This window comes from Passer domesticus, chromosome 5 (genome assembly GCF_036417665.1).
Source record: "Passer domesticus isolate bPasDom1 chromosome 5, bPasDom1.hap1, whole genome shotgun sequence".
Classification (NCBI taxonomy): Eukaryota; Metazoa; Chordata; class Aves; order Passeriformes; family Passeridae; genus Passer; species Passer domesticus.
Genome location: NC_087478.1, coordinates 13,126,423 through 13,146,862, shown reverse-complemented (window position 1 = coordinate 13,146,862; position 20,440 = coordinate 13,126,423). Strand labels below are relative to the sequence as shown.

At 43.1% G+C, this 20,440-nt stretch overlaps 1 protein-coding gene across 3 annotated transcripts in view; it reads left to right on the top strand.

Annotated features, from left to right (window-relative positions):
* Positions 1–20,293, top strand: part of COG5 (component of oligomeric golgi complex 5) — a 170,949-nt gene extending 150,656 nt beyond the window's left edge. For all 3 annotated transcript variants that reach the window (XM_064422021.1, XM_064422023.1, XM_064422024.1), the window contains 5 exons: positions 382–619; positions 8,892–8,968; positions 9,444–9,570; positions 10,126–10,205; positions 19,593–20,293. In XM_064422021.1, coding sequence (XP_064278091.1) covers positions 382–619; positions 8,892–8,968; positions 9,444–9,570; positions 10,126–10,205; positions 19,593–19,707 — 637 coding nt within the window. In that variant the 3' untranslated portion in view covers positions 19,708–20,293. The remainder of the gene's footprint in view (positions 1–381; positions 620–8,891; positions 8,969–9,443; positions 9,571–10,125; positions 10,206–19,592) is intronic.
* The last annotated feature ends 147 nt before the right edge of the window (positions 20,294–20,440 follow it).

Genomic DNA, 20,440 nt, shown 5'->3' with positions numbered 1-20,440 from the left:
CATATGTTTATATTTTATGATCCACTTTAGAGTTTTGAATCATCAGCTGGGACATTCAAATTTAGGATCTGGATTTCAGGTGTAGGCTCCAAATTAAAGGAGGCTCTGCAAGTTGGGTAGGAGTGGAATATTGCCCTTTATCTTGTTATTTCTTGTTTAATCTTTTAATTCTTTATGGGCATGGCTGATAAAGAGATATTTTCTGACTATAGTTTCAGAGAGAGTTACATGCTCCATATTCTGAGTAGAAATGAGACTCTACAATTCATGTCATGACTTGATAGGGTAGGAAGAAAGTTTAAAAGAATCCAATAGGTTTTGGTTTATTTTAAAGATGAATTTAGCTGCCCCTATTTCTTTTTCTTCTCATGTTTTTTTCAGATCATTATCCAGCTCAGGAAAACCAGATGTCCCTTGTTCTCTCTACATGAAAGAGCTTCAGGGTTTTATAGCAAGAGTCATGAGCGACTACTTCAGACATTTTGAGTGTTTTGACTTTGTTTTTGATAACACTGAAGCCATGGCTCAAAGAGCAATTGAGCTTTTCATTCGCAATGCCAGTCTAATCAGGCCCCTCGGAGAAGGCGGGAAGATGCGCCTGGCAGCGGATTTTGCACAGGTACCCTCAGTGCTGATTTCTGCTTTTTAGTGTCATTTCACTGATTTCACTGAAATGTATCAATGCTTTTGTCCCCATTGAAGTGTAAACAGGCAGTTGTAGAGATTGGTGCATTCCAGGCATAAAGAGTCTCTCTGATAAGATACTGGATCCTGAGAAATGCATCCACTAAGTCAATGAAGATCCCTCACCACTGTAAGGCACATTCAGGCAGGTCTGACAGCTTCCTGTCCAGGTGAATGTTGCATTTAAATTCAGCTGCATCTTGGCATGTTGTCCCACTTGGCCAACCTCTGTGGCACGTCCATCATTTCCCACCATTCTTTCACTTCATTCTTTCTCTCTCTTCTAATAGAATATGCCGTGGCACTTCCTTAATCACTCTCTATATCACGGTGCCCACAGTGGTTAATGGCTAGCTCAGCTGCTTTGCAGTGAAGGAGACAAGCTAAAGAAACATCAATATCCTGGGCAAGAGCTGCCCTATGGAAAACAGAAGGGCAGTTGTCTTGTGAGATTATGTTCGTGTCCCAGTTGACTGACCTGCATCTCAGCTTTGCTTAACGCCTGTGCAGGACTGAGCCACAAAAGAAATTGCCAGATACATATCCACTACCTGTCTGTGTTATCTACTATATCAAAATTTAATTTGTCTGCAGTACCACTGTATGGTTAATGTGCCAAAGAATCAGGCATCCATGGATCAATCTGAGGCTGCCATTTATTATTATCCAAGTGGAAAAGAGAATTAGCACCAGCTGTCTGCATACTGAGTGCTGATTTTGGCTGGTAGGTAACTGAGGTAGGAGAGGAAGGCAGGGAGGAAGCAATTGCTGCCACCTCCACTCCTTCTTGTGGCTGCTTTGTATCATTTGCCTGTGAATTACATACTCCTGAGTAAAATTTTTTTATTCGTTACTCAAAAATAGCAAATCAGCCCTTAACCACAGAAATGAAGGGGAAATTTTCAATTGCTTTCAGCGAGAAGGTTCCATTCCCTTCTCTATTTTGAAGACAATGGCATAAAATTGGAAGCAAAAAAAGGACACTTGACTCTTCCTGTGGAAGGAATAGAGATAATTTTTGTAATTTATGCTAATTTTAACTAAAGTAAGTCATATAAATTTGGAAAATATTTTCACCTGATTGTACAGTAAAAGCATCAGATCTAAGCATGTGTTATAATCTAAAAATATAACTTCTTTATAATTTTTAAACACTGATTTTTCTCATTCTGACATGGGCTACCTTTTAAGTGAAAAATGAAGATATGTTTTCATAGAGTGTAGAGGAATTTGCATGGTCTTCCCCACTGTGCTGAGTATAACTCCTCAATGGACAACTGTGTAGAGACAAATATTCTGATTTCTTTTGTACAACAGTATCACAAAAAAGGGTTGGAATTCATTCCTGTCTCCTGCCTTCAACTGTTGCTGCATCTGGGGGCTTGTGTTTTTCTTTTCTTCACATTGCACTGTATTCTTGGCTTGTTTCAAAGTGGGCTTAAGACAAGAAATCCGTGTCCAACCGTCTTCAGGAGCCAACTCAGCGCTCCCTGGGTGCCTTAGAGCATCTCTGCACAGAGCTCCTCTGGGCTGCACAGGGGCTGTAGTGTCCAGAATGGCCTGGACACTCTGTCCGCTTGCTCAGGATAGAAGGAAAAGAGCTGAAACATTCTGTAAGTGGATGCTGCCTTATACCCATGTTTTCTGGGATGTGTGTGCTCCTCCCCAACACCTGGTGCATTTTGTGCACGCGCCCACGATGCCAGCTCCTGGGAGCCTGGCAGGAAGGTGGTTGTTCTCTGACCCAGCTTTAGTGAGGACCAGGAGAGGTTGCTGCTGCTTTTGGCTGAGGAGGGCAGGGAGCAGGTATTTAGCTGGGCTGCTGGCTTGATGAGAAGGATAAATTTTTCCAAATGGCCATAAGTGCCATGTGCAGGTGTTTTTTTCAGTCCCAGAAAGGCACTGCATTGTTGGACTAAAGCCAAACCCAAAGGAAACAACCTGCCTGGAAAGATACTTTGTGTAGGAGGAGGTTTGTTTATAAACTGTTTTTACTTGTCTTGTGTCTTGTAAAGTAATTCTGAATTTTTTTCTGTGCAAAAAAGGGTTACATGTTTCTGCTCAGAACTGACTTTTGAATCTAAAACCCCTTCTGGTATTGTGGGTTGCTTGCAAGCAAAAGACCTGGGTAGAAATCTGCCCAGAAGCTTTGATTAGTTTGAGTTCTTATTATAAACACACATGCAATGAATCAAATAACCTTTGATTGCATCAGATTTTGGGTATCTCATGCTTCTTCACATTCTTTCAGGGCACTCACAGAGTTACAGCTGCCTTATACTCAGCAATAATAGCTTTGGCTGAGAATCTGATTTGAAATTTTTTGCACTGAAAACTTGTCTTACTGATAAGTTGCCTCAAAACAACAGGTGTCCACACAGAAGGGAGAAAACTGATTTCAAGTTCTCTTCATTCAGAACTGAGTTTGCTGAGGTGCATAACAGCCAATTTTCTGGAGTGAGGCTCAGCTACTCATACATCAGGAATTGCTGCTGTAGCTCTGTTGAATTCTCTGTCTTGCCCTGTTTGCAGTGTCAGTATGGCATTAGGCTGTCCTGTGCATTACAGATTTCTCAGCAGTGAGACTAGGTGTGTGCTCCTGTGGCAGCTGTAAACACAGCTATGATAGGCTTGAAATATGCCTGAATATCATTAATGTGATTTCATGTAAATCAGTGCTTACAGGAACACAGGAACACTGCAAGCCCTAGGAAATGTGCACAGCACTGCAAGGTTGTTATTGTGCAGTGCCACAGTTCCTTGGGAGTCTCATTTGAAACATTTCCAGGCTGAGTTCAGCTCTTTTCATGCTCTCAGTTTTTATGCAAGCAATTGCACAAGATTACTTTTCAGCTCACTCCTGTACATACCCAAATCAGCTTGTTTTATTTGGTTTTGTGTTTTCAAGGTGCCTATAATTCAGTATTCACATATTTAATAGCAAATTTCACTTTTTAATTCAGTACTTGTCAGACTGAAAAATAAATGTTCTCCTGGAGGCAAGAAAGCCAGCAAGCCCTGATGGTTTTCAACACTTCTGTTTCTGGGGAGTGCAAGTTCTTCTCCACAGGACCTTTTAATTTGCTTGGTGTTCAGAGTTGTTACAGCACTTAGGCACACTTTGGGATTGTGGCTTGTAGTTCAGGCCTTCCTATAACCTGGTGGAAGTGCTGGAAAATTCAGAAAAGAATGAATTATTTTTATTGGTCCTGTTAGAGCTAATACTATTCTCTATATGCTTTTCTGTATTTCTTATCTAGGCATCATTTATGGTTGGGATTTTTGGCATTGTTCAGTATTGCGTTCAGACTGTTTTGATAGGGTACAGTTAATGCTGCCACTAATTCTTCTAGTCTTTCTCAAAAATTACTGCAAAATATTTGAGTTTTATTGAATTTTCCTAGAAAAAATGTTTTTATGGTAGAAGTTTACAATGCTAAATTCTAGTGTAGAAGAGCTGTTCCTACCTGCTGGCTATATGATGGTCAGAATCTGGTTTCCTGATTCATTAAAAAAAGGCAAGATTATTAGGCATTTGGATTTTTTAAAATTTAGACAGATTTGATCAAACATGATGATACAAGTGTAAAAGTGCTTTTTTATAATTTTTCCTAAAAAATTTGCTTCCTAGTGTCTTACAGAGAAACGAGAGCAGCAGGATGCTGTAATCACAGTTGTAGTCATAAAGACAGAAACTACTAAAGCTAAAATACATTTAATGTTTAGTGCTAATTATCTTCCTGGAAAGAGGGAATTATTTGCTGATGTGTGTTATTTTAGAGGTGTTCCAGCTGAAGGATTTACTTAAACATCAGCTGTTTTGGAATTGCTGCACTGGGGAGAAATCAAATTGCACATCCCTTCAAGGCCAGCTTCTTTCATATAATAGTTCAGCTCTTCTGGTCCCTTGCTTGTTAAAGCATTCTGTCCTGGTGAATGGCTAGAAAAAAAGCATTTTGAGGTAACATTTAAAAACTTGGAATTCATCTTGGCCAGGAGGAAATGTAATTGCTAAAAATTTAATGTTAAGATTTTCCAGCTGAAAAAACAGCTGTTTAAGTAATGAGAGATCTTGAAAATACCACAATAGCCACTAAAAAATAACTCCACTATGGTTTTTTAAAGCACTTTTCAATATATATGCATTATCTGTATCTGGACTACGTATTAACTTCACCCTTGGATTGCTGAAGATAATCCAATTAGAGAAGCCAGGCATGTGATATATTTTTTTCAATATGGCCAGCCAGTGAATAGTTCAACAGATAATTGACCACCTAGCCATGGGCTATGGCAGAGTCATATCAGAAGAAAAGATAATATTGCCTTTTTGGGCTTAGATAGCATTAACCATTGAAAAGAAGCATATGTTTGGCAGGCACCTGCCACTGTGTCCTGCAAAGCATAGCAAACTAACATGAATAAATCATGGAAAAGCAATGGGTTTTGAACAAAGCTAAAAGAAACAAGTCATTAGGCCTTCTTCTGTTCTATCTGCTGTTTGCTTTTTGGCAAGCACATTCATCTCCTAATGCTCCCCTTGGATTCTGTGCTAATGACAATATCACATCAAGCCTCTGTGGTTGCAAATTACTGCTTGAACAGCTGATTTATCACTGAATTTAACCTGAGTGTTTGAATTTTCAAATTCACAGTTTGGAAGGGAAATTTGGAAAAGAATCAGAAAATACTACTTATCCTTTTATATGTAAAGTCCACAGGACATGGCTGAGTGAAAGGCCTTGCACACATAATACAAATACTAGCTGCCAACAGCCAAAAGCATCCCCTGATGTAAGAGCTCACTGACAGGCTCTGAAACTCTAGCTGTGTATCACAGCAGAGGCTGTGGAGTAGAACTGGCTGTGTGAATCAACAGTTGATGCCGTTTCAGGTGATGACAGGTAACAAACCAGAAGTGATGCACGCTCAACTCTGCCCAGTTCCAGCACCTTGAAAACAGCAGCTGTTCCAGCCCAATGGTTCCTCCCCAGCACTTGCTCCTGGGCTGGCACAATGCTCAGCAGAGACATTAAACCCCTCTCAGTGGCCTCAGAAGTGATGTGACAGCAGAAGGATGCCATAGCATCCCACTGTGTCACTGAGATGAGATAAACACCTAAAATTCAAGGAAAGAAAACAATCTTAGTTGTTGTGTGAATTATACTGTTTATTGGAGAGAGATTTGGTTGTAACACAAAAACTAGTATTGTAAAGTTTAAAAAAAGAGTTTCTGTGGTTTATGTACATTTTTACCACATTAGTTTTCACTCATTCCCACTCTTCATGAGTCAATGTGAGATAGTATAGTATGCTGCAAAGCTTAAAAACAATATTTTTCTTTGGCAGCTATTACTTCACGAATCCACCATCTGCTGCCATTAAATCTATCTAGTTCTAGCAATACTAATAATTTCCTACAGTGAATAAAGGTTGAAGATGAAGTAATAGAATTTTCCAAAGTAATTTTTCTTCTTTAGTACTTAAGACTGAAAATTTTAATTTATGGAAACTACAAAGTATATTCAAGAGAATTAATTTAAATTTGTTTTAATAAGGAATTGGTTAAGCTTTAGAAAGTTTCACTTAACGTCTCATTACTTCATATTATGTTCCAGGAGCGAAACAATCTTTTAAAACTTATTAAGCAAAATTATATTCTGCCATGCTGTTGTTTCTTCCCCCCATGAGTACCGTTTGATCTACGCATCTCTGTTTCTGCAAGTCAGGCTGGCAGTTTGTTGCCTGTTATCAAACTCTCTAAGGAGCCTAAAGGAATTAGCTTCTCCCTGGTCCCTCACAGCTACAAGCCCACAGTTCCCACCAGAGCTGGGACACCAGTTCCTGCAGGATATCAGTTGCTTCCAGCCACCCCCAGCCAATACTGATGCCTGAAATGAAGCTCTGGAGAAATCAGACTCTTGCTCCCGTTTGTTTTTCAGGATCTGTAGGGTTCTTGTATCACAATGCAGCACAGCATACTTGGTTAGCTCCTTGTTTTGCCTGCTTGCTCCTGATCCTGTGCGGCACACCAGCCTCTTGGCTCCCACCTGTGCTCCTGGGGCCCCTGGGGGAACAACATGCTGAACTTGCTGTAAGTTCATTGGAGTTTGGAGCCCCTCCCTGCAGCAGTTCCTGCAGTGCCTGCCTTCCCTGGGAGCATGCCCTCACTCCCTTGTGCAGCAGATTCAGCACAGCAACTGGTGCCTCCTGAGCCACAGGGACATTGACCTCCCACTTGCTTGCAGGAGAGGTGACCTCATCCTCAGGGTGTAGAGAGGGGCCATTTCATAGCCTAAAGGTTTTGGGACCAGAAAATGCAGGAGACAAAAGGAAGCCAGGGTGTTACTCAGGTCTGGAGCCTTATTTCCTTATTTCCTTACATCCTGGATTTTTATTCACTTTCTTCTCCTTTCTGTCTGCATAAAATGCAGATTTCAAGTGGCTTGGAAGTGCCTGATGTGGGCAGGTACACAGAGGTCCCTGAGCTCAGGCAGTGGCTGTGCACTGCCCATGGAAAAGCTCTGTGGGGCATTCCCCATTGCTTTCCACCTCTCCTGGTCTGCAGGGGAGGCCAGGATACTTGGGTTGGATCCTGTGGCTTTCCCAGCTGTGCCTGAGTGTCAGGCAGGGGGTTACTCCTACAAACATGATCCACCTGACCTATTTTAGGTGTCCACTTTGGAGAAAGGTGCATCATCCCCCCAAGAGTGGCTGTTTCTCTCCACTGCCATTCAAGAGCATCTGTAGATGTTGAGAAGCTGGCGAGATGATTCCTATCCTGCCACCTGCTTTTAAAGAGGGATGCCTGAAGTATATAGCCTTGATTTGCATTATTCACTAATTTCACTAAGTTCTTCTGGCTTTAGATGAACTATGGCATCATAGTTCCCTGCACCCTGTTCCTTGTTTATGCTGGAATCCCAGCAAAGTTTTGTGCTCTTGGTGAAGCTGGTGGCCCAGCAGCCATCTCTGTCTGAGGAAATGCTGGAGCTGGAAAAAATAATATTATAGTATTAAAGACTTCACTGTAAATAGTGTCATATCACAAACACTTCGAAACTCTTTCAGCAATATTACTTACAAGGGAAACTCATTGTATGGTGGTTTTGATCTTGTTACTTATTTTAGCTGTCATCCTTTGAAACTTAGTTTAATTGTGCATTATATGTAAATCAAAGTCTGAATAGTCTTTCAAGCTGGGGATTTTAAAAAACAGAGAATAAAGCTTGATCCCTTATTTGGCTGACACTTCAGGAATGCAAAAAATAAAGACTTAAGCCATGTCTGAGTGAAATTACCTGCAGGGGTTTTTAAGTGATGGTGTTTGTATTGGTGTGCACATTAACTGAAATTTTGCTGTGTAATGTTCATGTTCATTCTCGGATCCAGAAGGGAAACAATTCTTTCTCACTTCTGTGTCCTCACTGTTAATGAAGAGCCAGTGACAGAATTTAGATGTAAAAACCCAAGTGGAGCCTGGCTCTTCTTCAAAAAAGCTGAACACCCATGCTTCAACAACAGAAAGTGTTTTAAACTTGATTGTTTTTAAAGATGCCTGCTCTAACTCAGAAACCCAACAGTATGACAATAAATATGAAAGTAATGGTCTTACTCTTTAACCATGATTCCATATGACCCTTTGGCAACAGATCACAGCTGCCTTCTATCTAATCTGTATAGGTTTTTTGTCACAAAATTTGGGGCCTGCTGTTCAAAAAAGAATAATTTTAACCTTGTCCTTCACCAAAGAAAAGGGTGCCCAGCTGAAATGTGCCTGCAGTTTTACTGCTTTAGCAATGGTTTGTGGAGACCTGCCTAGATTTGCTTTCTTCCCAGGCTGTGGTCAGATTTTTGGGGTATTGACACAAGTGCTTCATTAGGAAAATTATCACCAACAAAATAAACCTGCTGCAAGAAACAAAGCTTTAGTCTCAGAAAGCTCACGAGGCCCCTTCTGTTGTTATGCACAGACTGTCTGTGTCATTTGTCACAAAATGCTTATTGTGTTGCCAAGAAAAAGGCAGAAGTCTTGGCTTGGGCAACATAGTATGAAAGAAAAAGAGAGCTTTTTGTCTTCATTCAGCCAAAAGAGAGAGAAGCCACTGACTTAGTCTGCACGTTTGGATTATTGCTTAAAGACAGGCTACTTCAACAGCAGGTGTTATGTTTTGGGGGAATCTAACTCAAATGGAACTGTTTTGTAGATGGAGTTAGCAGTAGCACCGCTGTGTCGGCGAGTCTCTGACCTGGGAAAGTCTTACAGACAGCTGAGGTCATTCAGGTGAGTTGCAGTCCCAGTATGACTAAACTGTATTTCAGAACTGATTTATTGCCTCCTGTTAGTTCTGATTGAACTGAGAGCTTTTTTGGCAACACCCACCTGCAAATTAGAAATAGATTAAAGTTCTTTTAAATTTTATGCAGAGTATAACTATGATTTAACAATCTTTGTCATGCAAATGTTGGCCAAATTGTACTTTTTTGTGTTGCTTTCAGTACATCTTCTGTATGACAGCGAATTCTATACTTACCTTAAATGTTTTCACTGAAATACAGTCCTGTGTTGTTTAATTACAATAGGCAACTGCTGTAAATTTTTGCAAACTGGACCTGTGTTGAAAACTCAAGATGCAGAATAGGCACAAAAAACTCAATGGTTCTATCCTAACTAAATATTGCCACCACATAGAGGCACTTTTCTGATGCATAAAATAAGATTTTCTTCATTTAATGAGTGTATTGTTACATTTTTCCAGACCACTGCTGTTCCAGACTAGTGAGCATATTGCCAATAGCCCAGCTCTGGGAGAGGTTATTCCATTCAGCACTATTCTTCAGTTCTTATTTACAAGAGCACCACCAGAGCTAAAATCACCCTTCCAGGTAATAAGATCAACCTGTCTTTTATTTTCAGATGTCCTAAGGTGCAACGAACATTGTAGTTTGCCCTAGCTGTTTTAGTTAAAAATTATTCAAATGCATATTTTATACAATTTTTTGGTTTTGTTTTTATTGTGACAAAGGCTTTATAGTAATTGGTTTACTAAATTAATTGATTGATTGATAGGAGGGGTACGATAACCTGATATTAAATAGACTCTCAATTCTTTACTATTCTGTCAGCTCACAGTAGAAGTTCCAGACCTTTCCCCAGACTGCAAATTGCCTGGAATCCTTCTCTTGTAAGATGCAGGAAATCTAGATAAAAACCCTGTCAGAAATGGGCCAACAGCTGATGTAGGAGATGACCTCTGAGCTCCCAAATAACATACTGGGCTATTCCTGTTAATTGTCTTTGATTTCTTAATTCATTCTGTATCACTGCAGTATTGAGAGCCTCATGTGGCTTTCATTTATGTCATCTATGATTCTGAAATTGGTGTGTGTGTTTCCCTTTTTGCATTTTGTGTAATTGGTGTTTGTGTTTCTCTGTACCAGAGGGCTGAGTGGTCCATTGCCCGCTACTCCCAGTGGCTCGATGATCATCCATCTGAAAAAGACAGGCTTGCTCTCATACGGTAAAAATCGTGCTTCTTTCTTCTCTACGTTTATGATAATAGAGCAGTAACTTATCTGCACACTAGGACTCTTGAAAAGTAAAAAAAAATGTGCCTCAGGAGGTGTATCATAAATACCATTACCTTCTCTCCCCTCATGGGATGAGTTGCAAAGTGGCAGAAATATAAACTGAACTCTCCCCTCCACTGCCCTGTACTCAAACTCTCCAGTGCCTTTGGAAGGAGAACATAATCCTCTTGTAAAGGAAGTAAACCATGCACAATGATGGCTTAATAATGAGTTTTTGCAAAACTGCCCCTCTCTCCTAACAGCAGCAAGACTGCAGCTGTCCTGTCATCTGTATCAGGAAAGAGAAGCTTTGAAAGCTTAACCAATATAAATGTAGGTAGAAATCTGAAACTGGAAGACCCTAGTTACATACCTGGAATGTTACTCTTCAGGAACTCAGTCCATGATCTTTAGAAAGTAATAATTACATGAGATTTTTGAAATCTTGCTAGGGTAGATGACTTCATAGGTAAATATTATTTTACATCTTAAGATGTTAGGAAAAGTTATGAAGAATCTTGTTTTTCAAATCAAGCAAAGTTTTGAAGTATATTAGAGAGAGCAAATTTGTGTGAACATGACAAAACCAACCTGGGGATCCTCAGGATTCAAGACTCAGGTGATCATTTGGTTCCTAAAGCCCTAAACTTTCCAGCATCTTCACAGGGACCTTGGTGTCCCCCACAGCAGTGACCTGGGACACGCAGCTGCACCAGGCTCCATCTGGCCTGGGAGCCAGCTCTGTCCTTGAGCTACCACACATGGTGTTGCCAGCTTTTGCTGGAGTGATAAAAGCTGACTTTTACATTCCAGCCAACAGTAATTGTGCCTCAGAAATTCAACTGTTTTCTGTCCACACTTCTAAAGCAGCCAAGAGGAGTCTGCTATAAATATTTATACTTCCTGAAGCCGATAGCACCACACAGTCCCATGTAGAGATCAGGCCAGATAAGGAGATACTAGCTGATCACCAGTAGATGTTACTAGGATTTATTCCTGAAATATTAAAATACAAGCTGTGTCTCTTCATATGTGTATTTCATACTTGTGATTAGTCTAGCTTGTCTACAAAACCAGCTTTTCTTGAATCTCAAGGCACGATACTGAATTACAGGGACATAGGTGATAAGTACAGGGCTGACAGAGCTGTATATATAATCAGCTATGAATATTTTCATTGTCATTTCTGTCCTGATAGTACTAGCAACACTGACACTGTTGAATCTCAGATATAGCAGGGAAAGCAGGGAATGCAAATAATTTGAGAACTGGTGGGATTTTTTTCTCTTCAATTTGTTTTCCCAAGTTTGAAAATGCCATCCTTAAACTACATTTTTTTCTTTGTCTGCAATTAAATTTCATCCAGACTGATTCAGTTAATGGGTGTGCTGGTGGTCATGTTCAGACACTGATAAATTGTTCTAACCATGGAGGTATTAAGGAACAAACTTTGGGATGAGGCTTTTAGGCTGAGACAGTGTCATCCATTAGACCAAGTAGCAAAGCTGGAATACTTAAGTTTTCCTTTCAATCCTTTCACTAAATCCTTTATTCATTTTTCATGGCTGGTTATCCATGCAGGCAAGCAGACATCAGTCACTAGTATGACCATGAATCACTGATATTTTCTTTAATACTCTATTGGAAGATTTCTGAGCCAGCTCTTTGTGTGTCTCATATGAACCCAAGTTGAACTGCAGGTGTCTTGCTCTTCTATCAGTCACCCTCTTCATGCTTTTTCCACCTGTAGTGGTTCAGCTGTGTGAGTTGAACTTTGGATGTTTGGAGCCTTCAGATCCCTGCCCTGGCCTTTATCAAGATATTATATTTTTGTTTGCTGCAGCCTTGCAAATGGTAATTTTGTGCAACTTCCCTTTGTAACAACTGTGCAATTACTCTAGGGAGCTGCTGCCTAGATATTAATTTCCTTGTGTTACCAGGATCCTTCTAGCTTCATATTAAAGCTAATTGGAGTGCTTCTTCCGCTCTGTAGGTCTTAAATGCCTCGCTTGCAACGTGGTGTGAATGGTATGAATTAGTCCCATTCTGAGCATTTTTGTGCATTTCTTTCTGCTTGTATTCAGCATGGGGGTGGTATTTACCTGGCCAGAGGTATATTTGCCAGACTCCCTTTATAGACAGCAGAGAGAAACAGGCACTGCTGGGGCTGATTCATCTCATCCTGAAGCAGGTACCTAAAATAGGTCAGTTGCATTGTGTCCTGAAAGCTCCCATTTTCTCTGTTCAGTGAATGGAGTGTGGGCTGGGACACAGGAGCTCCCTCAGGCAGCCAGCTGCCCTGCAGACATTTGAAGTTAGGTGAGATGACCCTGCTGCAGGTGTCCTCCCTGAGCAGGGATTGTGTTGAAAGAAGCACCCTCTTTAAGTGGCCAGGGCAATTTTTTTCTTTTTCTTTTTAAATTAAGCTTGAAAACTCAACTTTTCTTCCATAAAAGAAACCCTATTACACATGACAGGATTTGAGCCAGCCTGGAGGACAGTTCATCCATTCAAGGGCCAAATTCTTACCTTTACCATTAGAGTGTGTGTTATTATTCGAGCTTATGCCTTATTCAAGCTCACCCTCGCTGAAGCAGAGTTGAAAGCCAGGCCCAGTGAAGGGTTCATTTCCACAAGGAACTGCTGTCCTGAGCTGGGGAGTTGCTCTGCCCGCTCACCTGCCCAGGGCAGGGACAAATGGCAGCTCGGGGAGCACAGTGAGAGCCCCATCTGTGCTGGATCAGCCTGGCCAGGCAGAGCCGGCCGCAGTGCTGGGAGCAGCAGTGGCTGAGCTCTGGGGAGCGCTGGGTGAGCCCTGGGTGAGTTCTGGGTGAGCCCTGGGTGAGCTCTGGGTGAGCTCTGGGTGAGCTCTGGGGAGCGCTGGGTGAGCTCTGGGTGAGCCCTGGGTGAGCCCTGGGTGAGCCCTGGGTGAGCTCTGGGTGAGCCCTGGGTGAGCTCTGGGTGAGCCCTGGGTGAGCCCTGGGTGAGCTCTGGGTGAGCCCTGGGTGAGCCCTGGGTGAGCCCTGGGTGAGCTCTGGGTGAGCCCTGGGTGAGCCCTGGGTGAGCCCTGGGTGAGCTCTGGGTGAGCTCTGGGTGAGCCCTGGGTGAGCTCTGGGTGAGCTCTGGGTGAGCCCTGGGTGAGCTCTGGGTGAGCCCTGGGTGAGCCCTGGGTGAGCTCTGGGTGAGCTGTGGGTGAGCCCTGGGTGAGCCCTGCCTGAGCCCTGCCTGAGCTCTGAGCTCTGCCTGAGCTCTGCCTGAGCTCTGCCTGGGCTCTGTCTGAGCTCTGCCTGAGCTCTGTTTTTGCTCTGTCTGAGCTCTGTCCGAGCTCTGCCTGAGCTCTGCCTGAGCTCTGAGCTCTGTCCGAGCTCTGCCTGAGCTCTGTTTTTGCTCCGCCTGAGCTCTGCCTGGGCGCTGCCGCTGCCCGGGGCAGGCGAGGCTGCGGCGCTGCCGCCCATGCACAGACCCCGCGGCGCTCGGGCCTCTCTGGCAGCGCCCTCTGGGCTCTTCGTTTTGCGGTCTGCAATTACCGGAGGTGCCTGCTGCTCCTCTCTTGTCCTACAGGTGATGCTGCTCGAGGTTTTACTGTTGGGTTTACGGTAATTTTTATAGCATTGGATTAAACAGAACTGGTGTCACACTGATGTGCTCTTACACAGCAGATTTTCCGTTTTCTGCTTTGCCCCAAAGTTTGCAGAGCAAACAGACTTTTACCAAAATACTAAAGAAAAGTCTGGCCCCAGCATCCTCCAGCTGCCCTGCTGACTGAGCAGCACAGCAGTGCACAGGGGCCAGTCCCAGTACTGAGCAGAAAGATGATCCCTGCCTCTTCTGAAGCTCACCATGTAAATCTGACTCCATTTGACCAAAGGCAGAGCCCAGGAGAGTAGTGCTAGGATTCACAATTCCATATAAGATTAATTAATTAGAATAATTGCAAGGGATCCACATTAACATCCCTTAAGAGCCACAACCAAAATCATACTTTTTTTTTTTTTTCTCCTTTTTACACTAGATATAAATCTTCATGGGTTCAAATAACATTTTAAAGAAGAACTATCAGGGTCTTATATAATCAGCTTGTCCTGATTTCCAAGAAAGCTCATGGTTTTGCTCATGCAAGTGAAGTAATTTAATAAGTGCTTTAAAATCCTTTTCCTTATGTGGGAGGGCATCTTAAACTTAGGGCTTTTTTTTCCTTACTTCTTATGGCATTTTTAATGAAGCATTAATATATGCAGAACATCCCACCAACCCTCCTTCCATAGCTCTCTTTTACAAACAATATTTGTAATGTATACCATAGCTTGTCTTTTAAAATAGAAACGGATTGCTGAACAGGTTTTATGTCCTTTATTAGACTGGAAGATGCTGAATTTAGGCCATTATTTAGTCTAATCCCTTCAAGAGTATGTTTTGTGTATTACATAAACAGGGTTTCTTCCATCTTAAAAACAATAATACAACTATATATTACATCTTTTTATATGACAACAGCTGTGATCTCCTCTGTGCTGGAGACTTCATGATACTGCTTTCACCCATAGTGCTGTTTATTTTTCCACAACTACTTTGGCACTGGTGTTTTTAGAGTGTCCTCAACAGGAGTGAGCCTGCCTTTCTAAAGACAAGATTTTAATGGTAAACTGGTGCATCTGAATTGAGTCCTGTACTGCCAGCATAGTTAGCAAACACTCATTTGACCTCGGACTGCTAAAGTTTACCAAAATGTCATGAAAATTCTGCATTTCAAGTGATAACAAGGCCCCTGAATTCACTTATCTCCCCAAATTAGTCAGGTAGGTTTCCCGGCAGCTCCTGTGATGTTCCAAGTTGCCCAGCTCAGGCAGCCTGCACTGAAGTCTGGCTGCATGCAGCAGCAATCATCCTGATTTGCCACGAGCAACTTCCTGCATTGTCCATGTTGCTGTATGCTGCAGTCCCCTGAAGCCTTGTTTGACTGTCTTCAGCCAAACAGAATTCCCATCCCAAACGAACTTCTGGAACCATGTCTACTCTATGACCATTGGTGCTTTCAGTTACCTCTTCCAGGCCATTCCTCCCTCTCACTCTGGAGCAACCTCACCATTCCTCTCTGGACTCCAAACAACCTTCCTCCCTGGATTCTTGATTTGTGCCATTTTACTGACTGGACCTTTCCTTACCAGAATGGACAGACTTCCTGGCCTGCCTGCATGGTCTCATTCCCACAGGCAGCAATGCAGAGGGGTTTTCTCAGCTTGACCATGATTGCCTTGTCACCTGGTAGGGTGTGGAGCTGCAGGTGCCCGTGGCTGCCTCTTTGCTGCCAGCCTTTAGCAGCTGCAGCAGCTTTCCACCCTCCCCTTGGCTGCTTTCCTACCCCTGCCTGAGTGGGAGCAGGCTCCCAGCCTTCCCTGGGTGGGCACAGGGAGTTCTCCAGGCCAGTTTGCTTTACCAGAAACTCAGGTAAAGCTACTGATTATGAATGGCTTTTTAAAACATTCAGATTCAGAGTGTTTAAATACTGCTATTGGAGATGCAGGTGTGGGACACAGGAAAATAGTGAATGAGTTGGAGTATTCAGAAAGCTTTTGTTTCCATTGTTTAGTGTAAAGCTGTAAAAGCTAGAAAAATTCCGGAGAATTCACCTTAGAGTATTGACATTAGTGATTGTCTTTGGAGTGGGTGGGAGTTGTGATGCTCTCAGGTTGGTTATATTTGTGAAGTTTGACTCCATCTCTTTGAAACAATGCAAGCAAAGCTGCAGTAAGAGAGCAAGTGCAGCAGAAGTGCTAAACTCCTTTTAGCTGCCTCTGGAGTTGGTTTTGTGAGTTAAATCAGATTCTTTTGGGGCAGGAGAGAAGGAAAAAAGATAAAAGCTGCTCGAAGGTGTGACACTGGGACTGTAATACTGCAGTATGGCACTTAGCATAGCCTAAATCTCATTCCATCTTGTTTGATCTGGTGGGAATAACAGTCTGGCAAAGGATTATCAAGGGCTCACATTGAGTGGTTTTGGGTGCTGCTTTTAGAGTAAAGCTTCTCCCTTTCATCTATCTGGTTATCTCTGTAATCTTTTTCAAGGGCTTTTTCAAAGCAAGGAGATAAATCAGTTAAGGGATAGCAGTGTTACCATGTGGATAATGATGCCAACCCACAACTTCACCAAGAGGTGTTAGAGCTACCTAAGTTAAGCAGGTCAATATGGTTTTTTTTCTATTTTCAGCTTGTGATGACTTCAAAAAACTATTTGAGCCCACAACAAACTTTGAGGAGTGTATAGGATGGAAAAGACAGGGATACTGCTGAGTGGAAGGGGAGAGATTTATCAAGATAAATGACAGTTACAGTAAGAAAACTCACAGGAGTTTCTCAACTGTCTTTTTAATAAAAGGGACAATTCTTTGTAGCAGCTAACAAACATCTAACATATCTAACAATTACTGCTGACCAGAGCACTTGAGTGCTGACCTGAGTAGAAATGTGAGACATTTCTGACTTCTGAAGCATCTCCACTCATCAGGATGGCATCCTTGATGTCATCCCTGACCCTTCCCTGCCTGAATCTTCCACCTGCTGCTCAGTCTGCTCACCACATGTGGGCCCCTCATTGCTACAAGAGGCCAGTTTATCTAAAAAGCACAATTTCCTGCTGTCCCATTCCCCCAGTTTTTCTAAACCTTGGGATTTAAAATTAACCTGTGGATGTGCCTAATCTCTCTGCAGTTCATGATGCTGATGGCCTTTGCTGGGAATGAAGTGAGCTGCACCCAAAGCACCTTGTGGCTGCAGCAAGCAGTGTTTTAGTTGCCTTTTTCCCTGCAGACCCTGTGCTGCTCCCCAGGGACCACTGGGAAGGAGCAGGCTGAAGGTTTTCAGGGAGCTGACCAAGTGCAAAAAGTCAGGTTTACTTTAGCTGGATAAAATATTCTTTCCCTGTCTTTCTGCCTGCAACAGATTGCTTCTCTGTTGTGGTTTGTTGCTGTGCAAGAAACTGAAAGTGATTCCTTACAGTGTACTTGTACCTGGTGTGGACCCCTCAGCAGTAGCTCACAAGGAAGTTGTTATCAACATTTAAGAGCTCTCAAGTGCACCAAGGCTAATGTAAGGAACTGTTTCTGTGCTCAATATTTATTTTTCTGAAGCATCTCAACTCTCCAGTGATCCAGTCCATCCTTCTTTTGTCTCCCCCCCAGACAATATGTCCTGGGCTTCAGCAAAGAGGGACTGTGGAGTCTGGATGCTGCATAGGGACACGGGGAGCTGTGCTGGGAATCCCCTCGTGCTGTGCTGTTCCATTCCTGCCCTGTGCTCAGAGGTGAAGCTGCCTCGGGTGCTTTGGGTGCACAGTTGCACGCTTCACTCTCTCCCTGTCAAACTCCACGAGCAGGGGCTGCACGAGGGGACAGGCAGCTCCTCCTGGTGCTCCCTGGCAGCGAGGCTGATGGATCAGTGCTGGCATTGCTGGGGCTGGGAAGTGCTGGCAGGAGCAGGAGCAGCCCCAGGACCAGCTCGTGGGGCCAGGCTGCCATGGCTGTCATTGGCTTCAGGAACCCAAAGCTCAGACTCCTCTCTCCAGAGAACTGAGCGCAGGCTCTTGGCCTCAGGAGCATCTTCCACTGATAAATGAACTTTGCTGGAAATTCCCAGCCAGGCTCTGACACGATTGAGGAAGGGCCAAGCCCTTGCTGGTGTAGCAGCAGCTTTACTCACAGGCACCCAAGTGTACTGTGACCCTGCATCTTCCTACCATCTCCTCTGGTTTGTCAGGTTTGGTGGGCTCATCTGAGGTTTCCCAGAGCTGCAGCATCACACAGGGATCTTGGCTGCTCCTCTCTTACCATCTTACGCCTGGAGGAGCCTGTCTGTGTGAAACATGGGCTCTTCAGTACATTTGCTTTCCTTAAGCCTTGCCTGATTCACTGCCTACTGCTGCCAGCTGCCAGCAGGCACGTACCAGGGGGCAGTGCTGCCTTCAAATCTGTGAACTCTTTGTGCAGGAACGCAGGGTTCCACCAAAGGCTTGTTTGTTGGAAGGAGCAGCAAACATAAACACAGCCCTGCCTCCACAGCCCACCATCCTGCAGCAGTGGGTGTGTATTTATAGGCACAACTTTGCGGTTCTCTGTGTTACCATCTCCCTTGACCCCTGTGCCCCCCACCCCTTCACCAGATGTTCACAACAACCATCTGCCTTATCCCAGTGGGACTGGGAATGTTCCTGCCACGTTACTGAAAGCCAGCGGGCTCCCTCACGGGCAGAGCAGCTGTGCTGGTGCACCCTGCACTCCCAGAAAGGAATCATGAGCCAGAACCCAGACCCGCTCCCTGCTCCGTGGCCGCACTGGCAGCAGGACCCCGCTGCCCTGGGGGCTGGTGCCTGTGCAGTGCTGGAAGTGCTGTGGTGACAGCCTGTCTTAGGAAAGGAACAGACCAGGAGCTCCATTAGTCTCCACTTGAAATGGGGTCTGTTGTTTGTGCATTATCTTAATGTCAGTTTTGCTGTAAATAGCACAAATATAAGCAAATTTTAGAAGGAAACTCCAAGATGATTGTATCAGTTACATGAAGAGATAGAAGCAGAAAAGGAGAAGAAAATATTATTCAAAGCTATATTTAAGTGTGACAGCATTAGCTTGGCCTACTTAATGAATTAGTATCCCAACAGTGGAGCACTTACAGTGTTTGTTTTACAAATACACTGTCACTCAACAACACTGTGTACTAGAATGTTGGCTAAAAGGTGACCCTGTGTTGTAAAGCATCACCACAGTTGCCCCTTTTAGCTTTGCAATGTTTTATTTGTGGAGTTCCCACATGATGACTCTTATGTGTGACATCCTGTGACAATGTGTAAGAGAGCCAGGCCGGGCGTTGCCCAAGCCCTCTCTGGGGCTAGTGCAGCACTTCCTGAGGATTGAGGTGGGATTCCTGTGCCAGGAATCACCTCAGGGCATGGTGGGTGTTCACCAGTGCCCCACCTTTCATGCTGGAAGTTGCACTCTCAGCGTCTGCAGCAGCTGGAGATGATTCTCTCCTTTTCTAAAGGTTACCAGTGCAGCACTGAGCCTGAGTCTGTGCGTCAGAGCTGTCATTTCAAGCCATCTGCAACATGCTGCTGCTTATTTAAATGTTAACTTGTTTGCTCCTCAAACATGCAAGAAAGGAGATGAAGATCATGGAACAATTATATAGAGCTTTGCAAGGCTTCCTTGTTCACTTCCTTCCTCAGACAAGTAGGACCATCTGAGGAAAATTTTGCAGGAGGGAAGAAGGCAATTAATTTCTGTTGCAGATCCTGAATTTACAGCACTTAATTGCTTTAGCTACTTTACTTTTTTTTTGTTTGTTTGTTTTAGTGGTGCACTGGAAGCTTATGTTCAATCAGTGAGAACAAGAGAGGGAAAGGAGTTTGCACCAGTCTATCCCATAATGGTTCAGCTGCTGCAGAAAGCCATGTCAACCCTTCAGTGAGCAGACGTGGGCAATGCTCTCACACCAGGGAATGGATGGTAACACAGCTGGGGGCTTTGGTGTCACATAAGTACTCACTGTTCATGTAAATTATCCCCAGGTACATCAGCTTTACAGTGATATGTTTACCTACTTCATGTCTGAAACTTCTGTCTTCTTGCTTTATGTTCACGTTACAGGAACTCACTTATACAGAAACATTATAAGGAAATTGTACAGCTTTTATGTGCTGTAATTCCACATCTAATTGAAACATTCTTAAGCATTCCTTTTGAATTTAGAAAAGTATAAAATTAGAACTCAAATATTACAGTGTAATTGCTGAATATCTCAAATAAGGAAGCAGCTCTTTTCCTACAAGCAGAGTTTTAAACAGTTGAATACATTTTAGTCGTATTCAGAAAATTGTACTTTTGAAATGTTTGAATCATCAGTTTCCATCTAAAAATCACTAATTTTAACACAAGGAAAAATATTTATAACTAACCTAAATGCTTCTCTATTGCACTGCTATTTGCTTAGAAATAATTTATATTGATTTCAACTTTTCTTGCTTAAACTGTAATAAAGAACATTAACTATCCAATCCTGAAAATAGTATTTGAATTTCTTCACCAGCTTCCTAATGGCAAAGCATTAGAATATACTTTGGATGGGTTCACGTAAAGACTTCCAGGCAGAATGTGCTCATTGCTGCAGGGCTGACTTCATGATTAGTCTTCATTTTATAAAA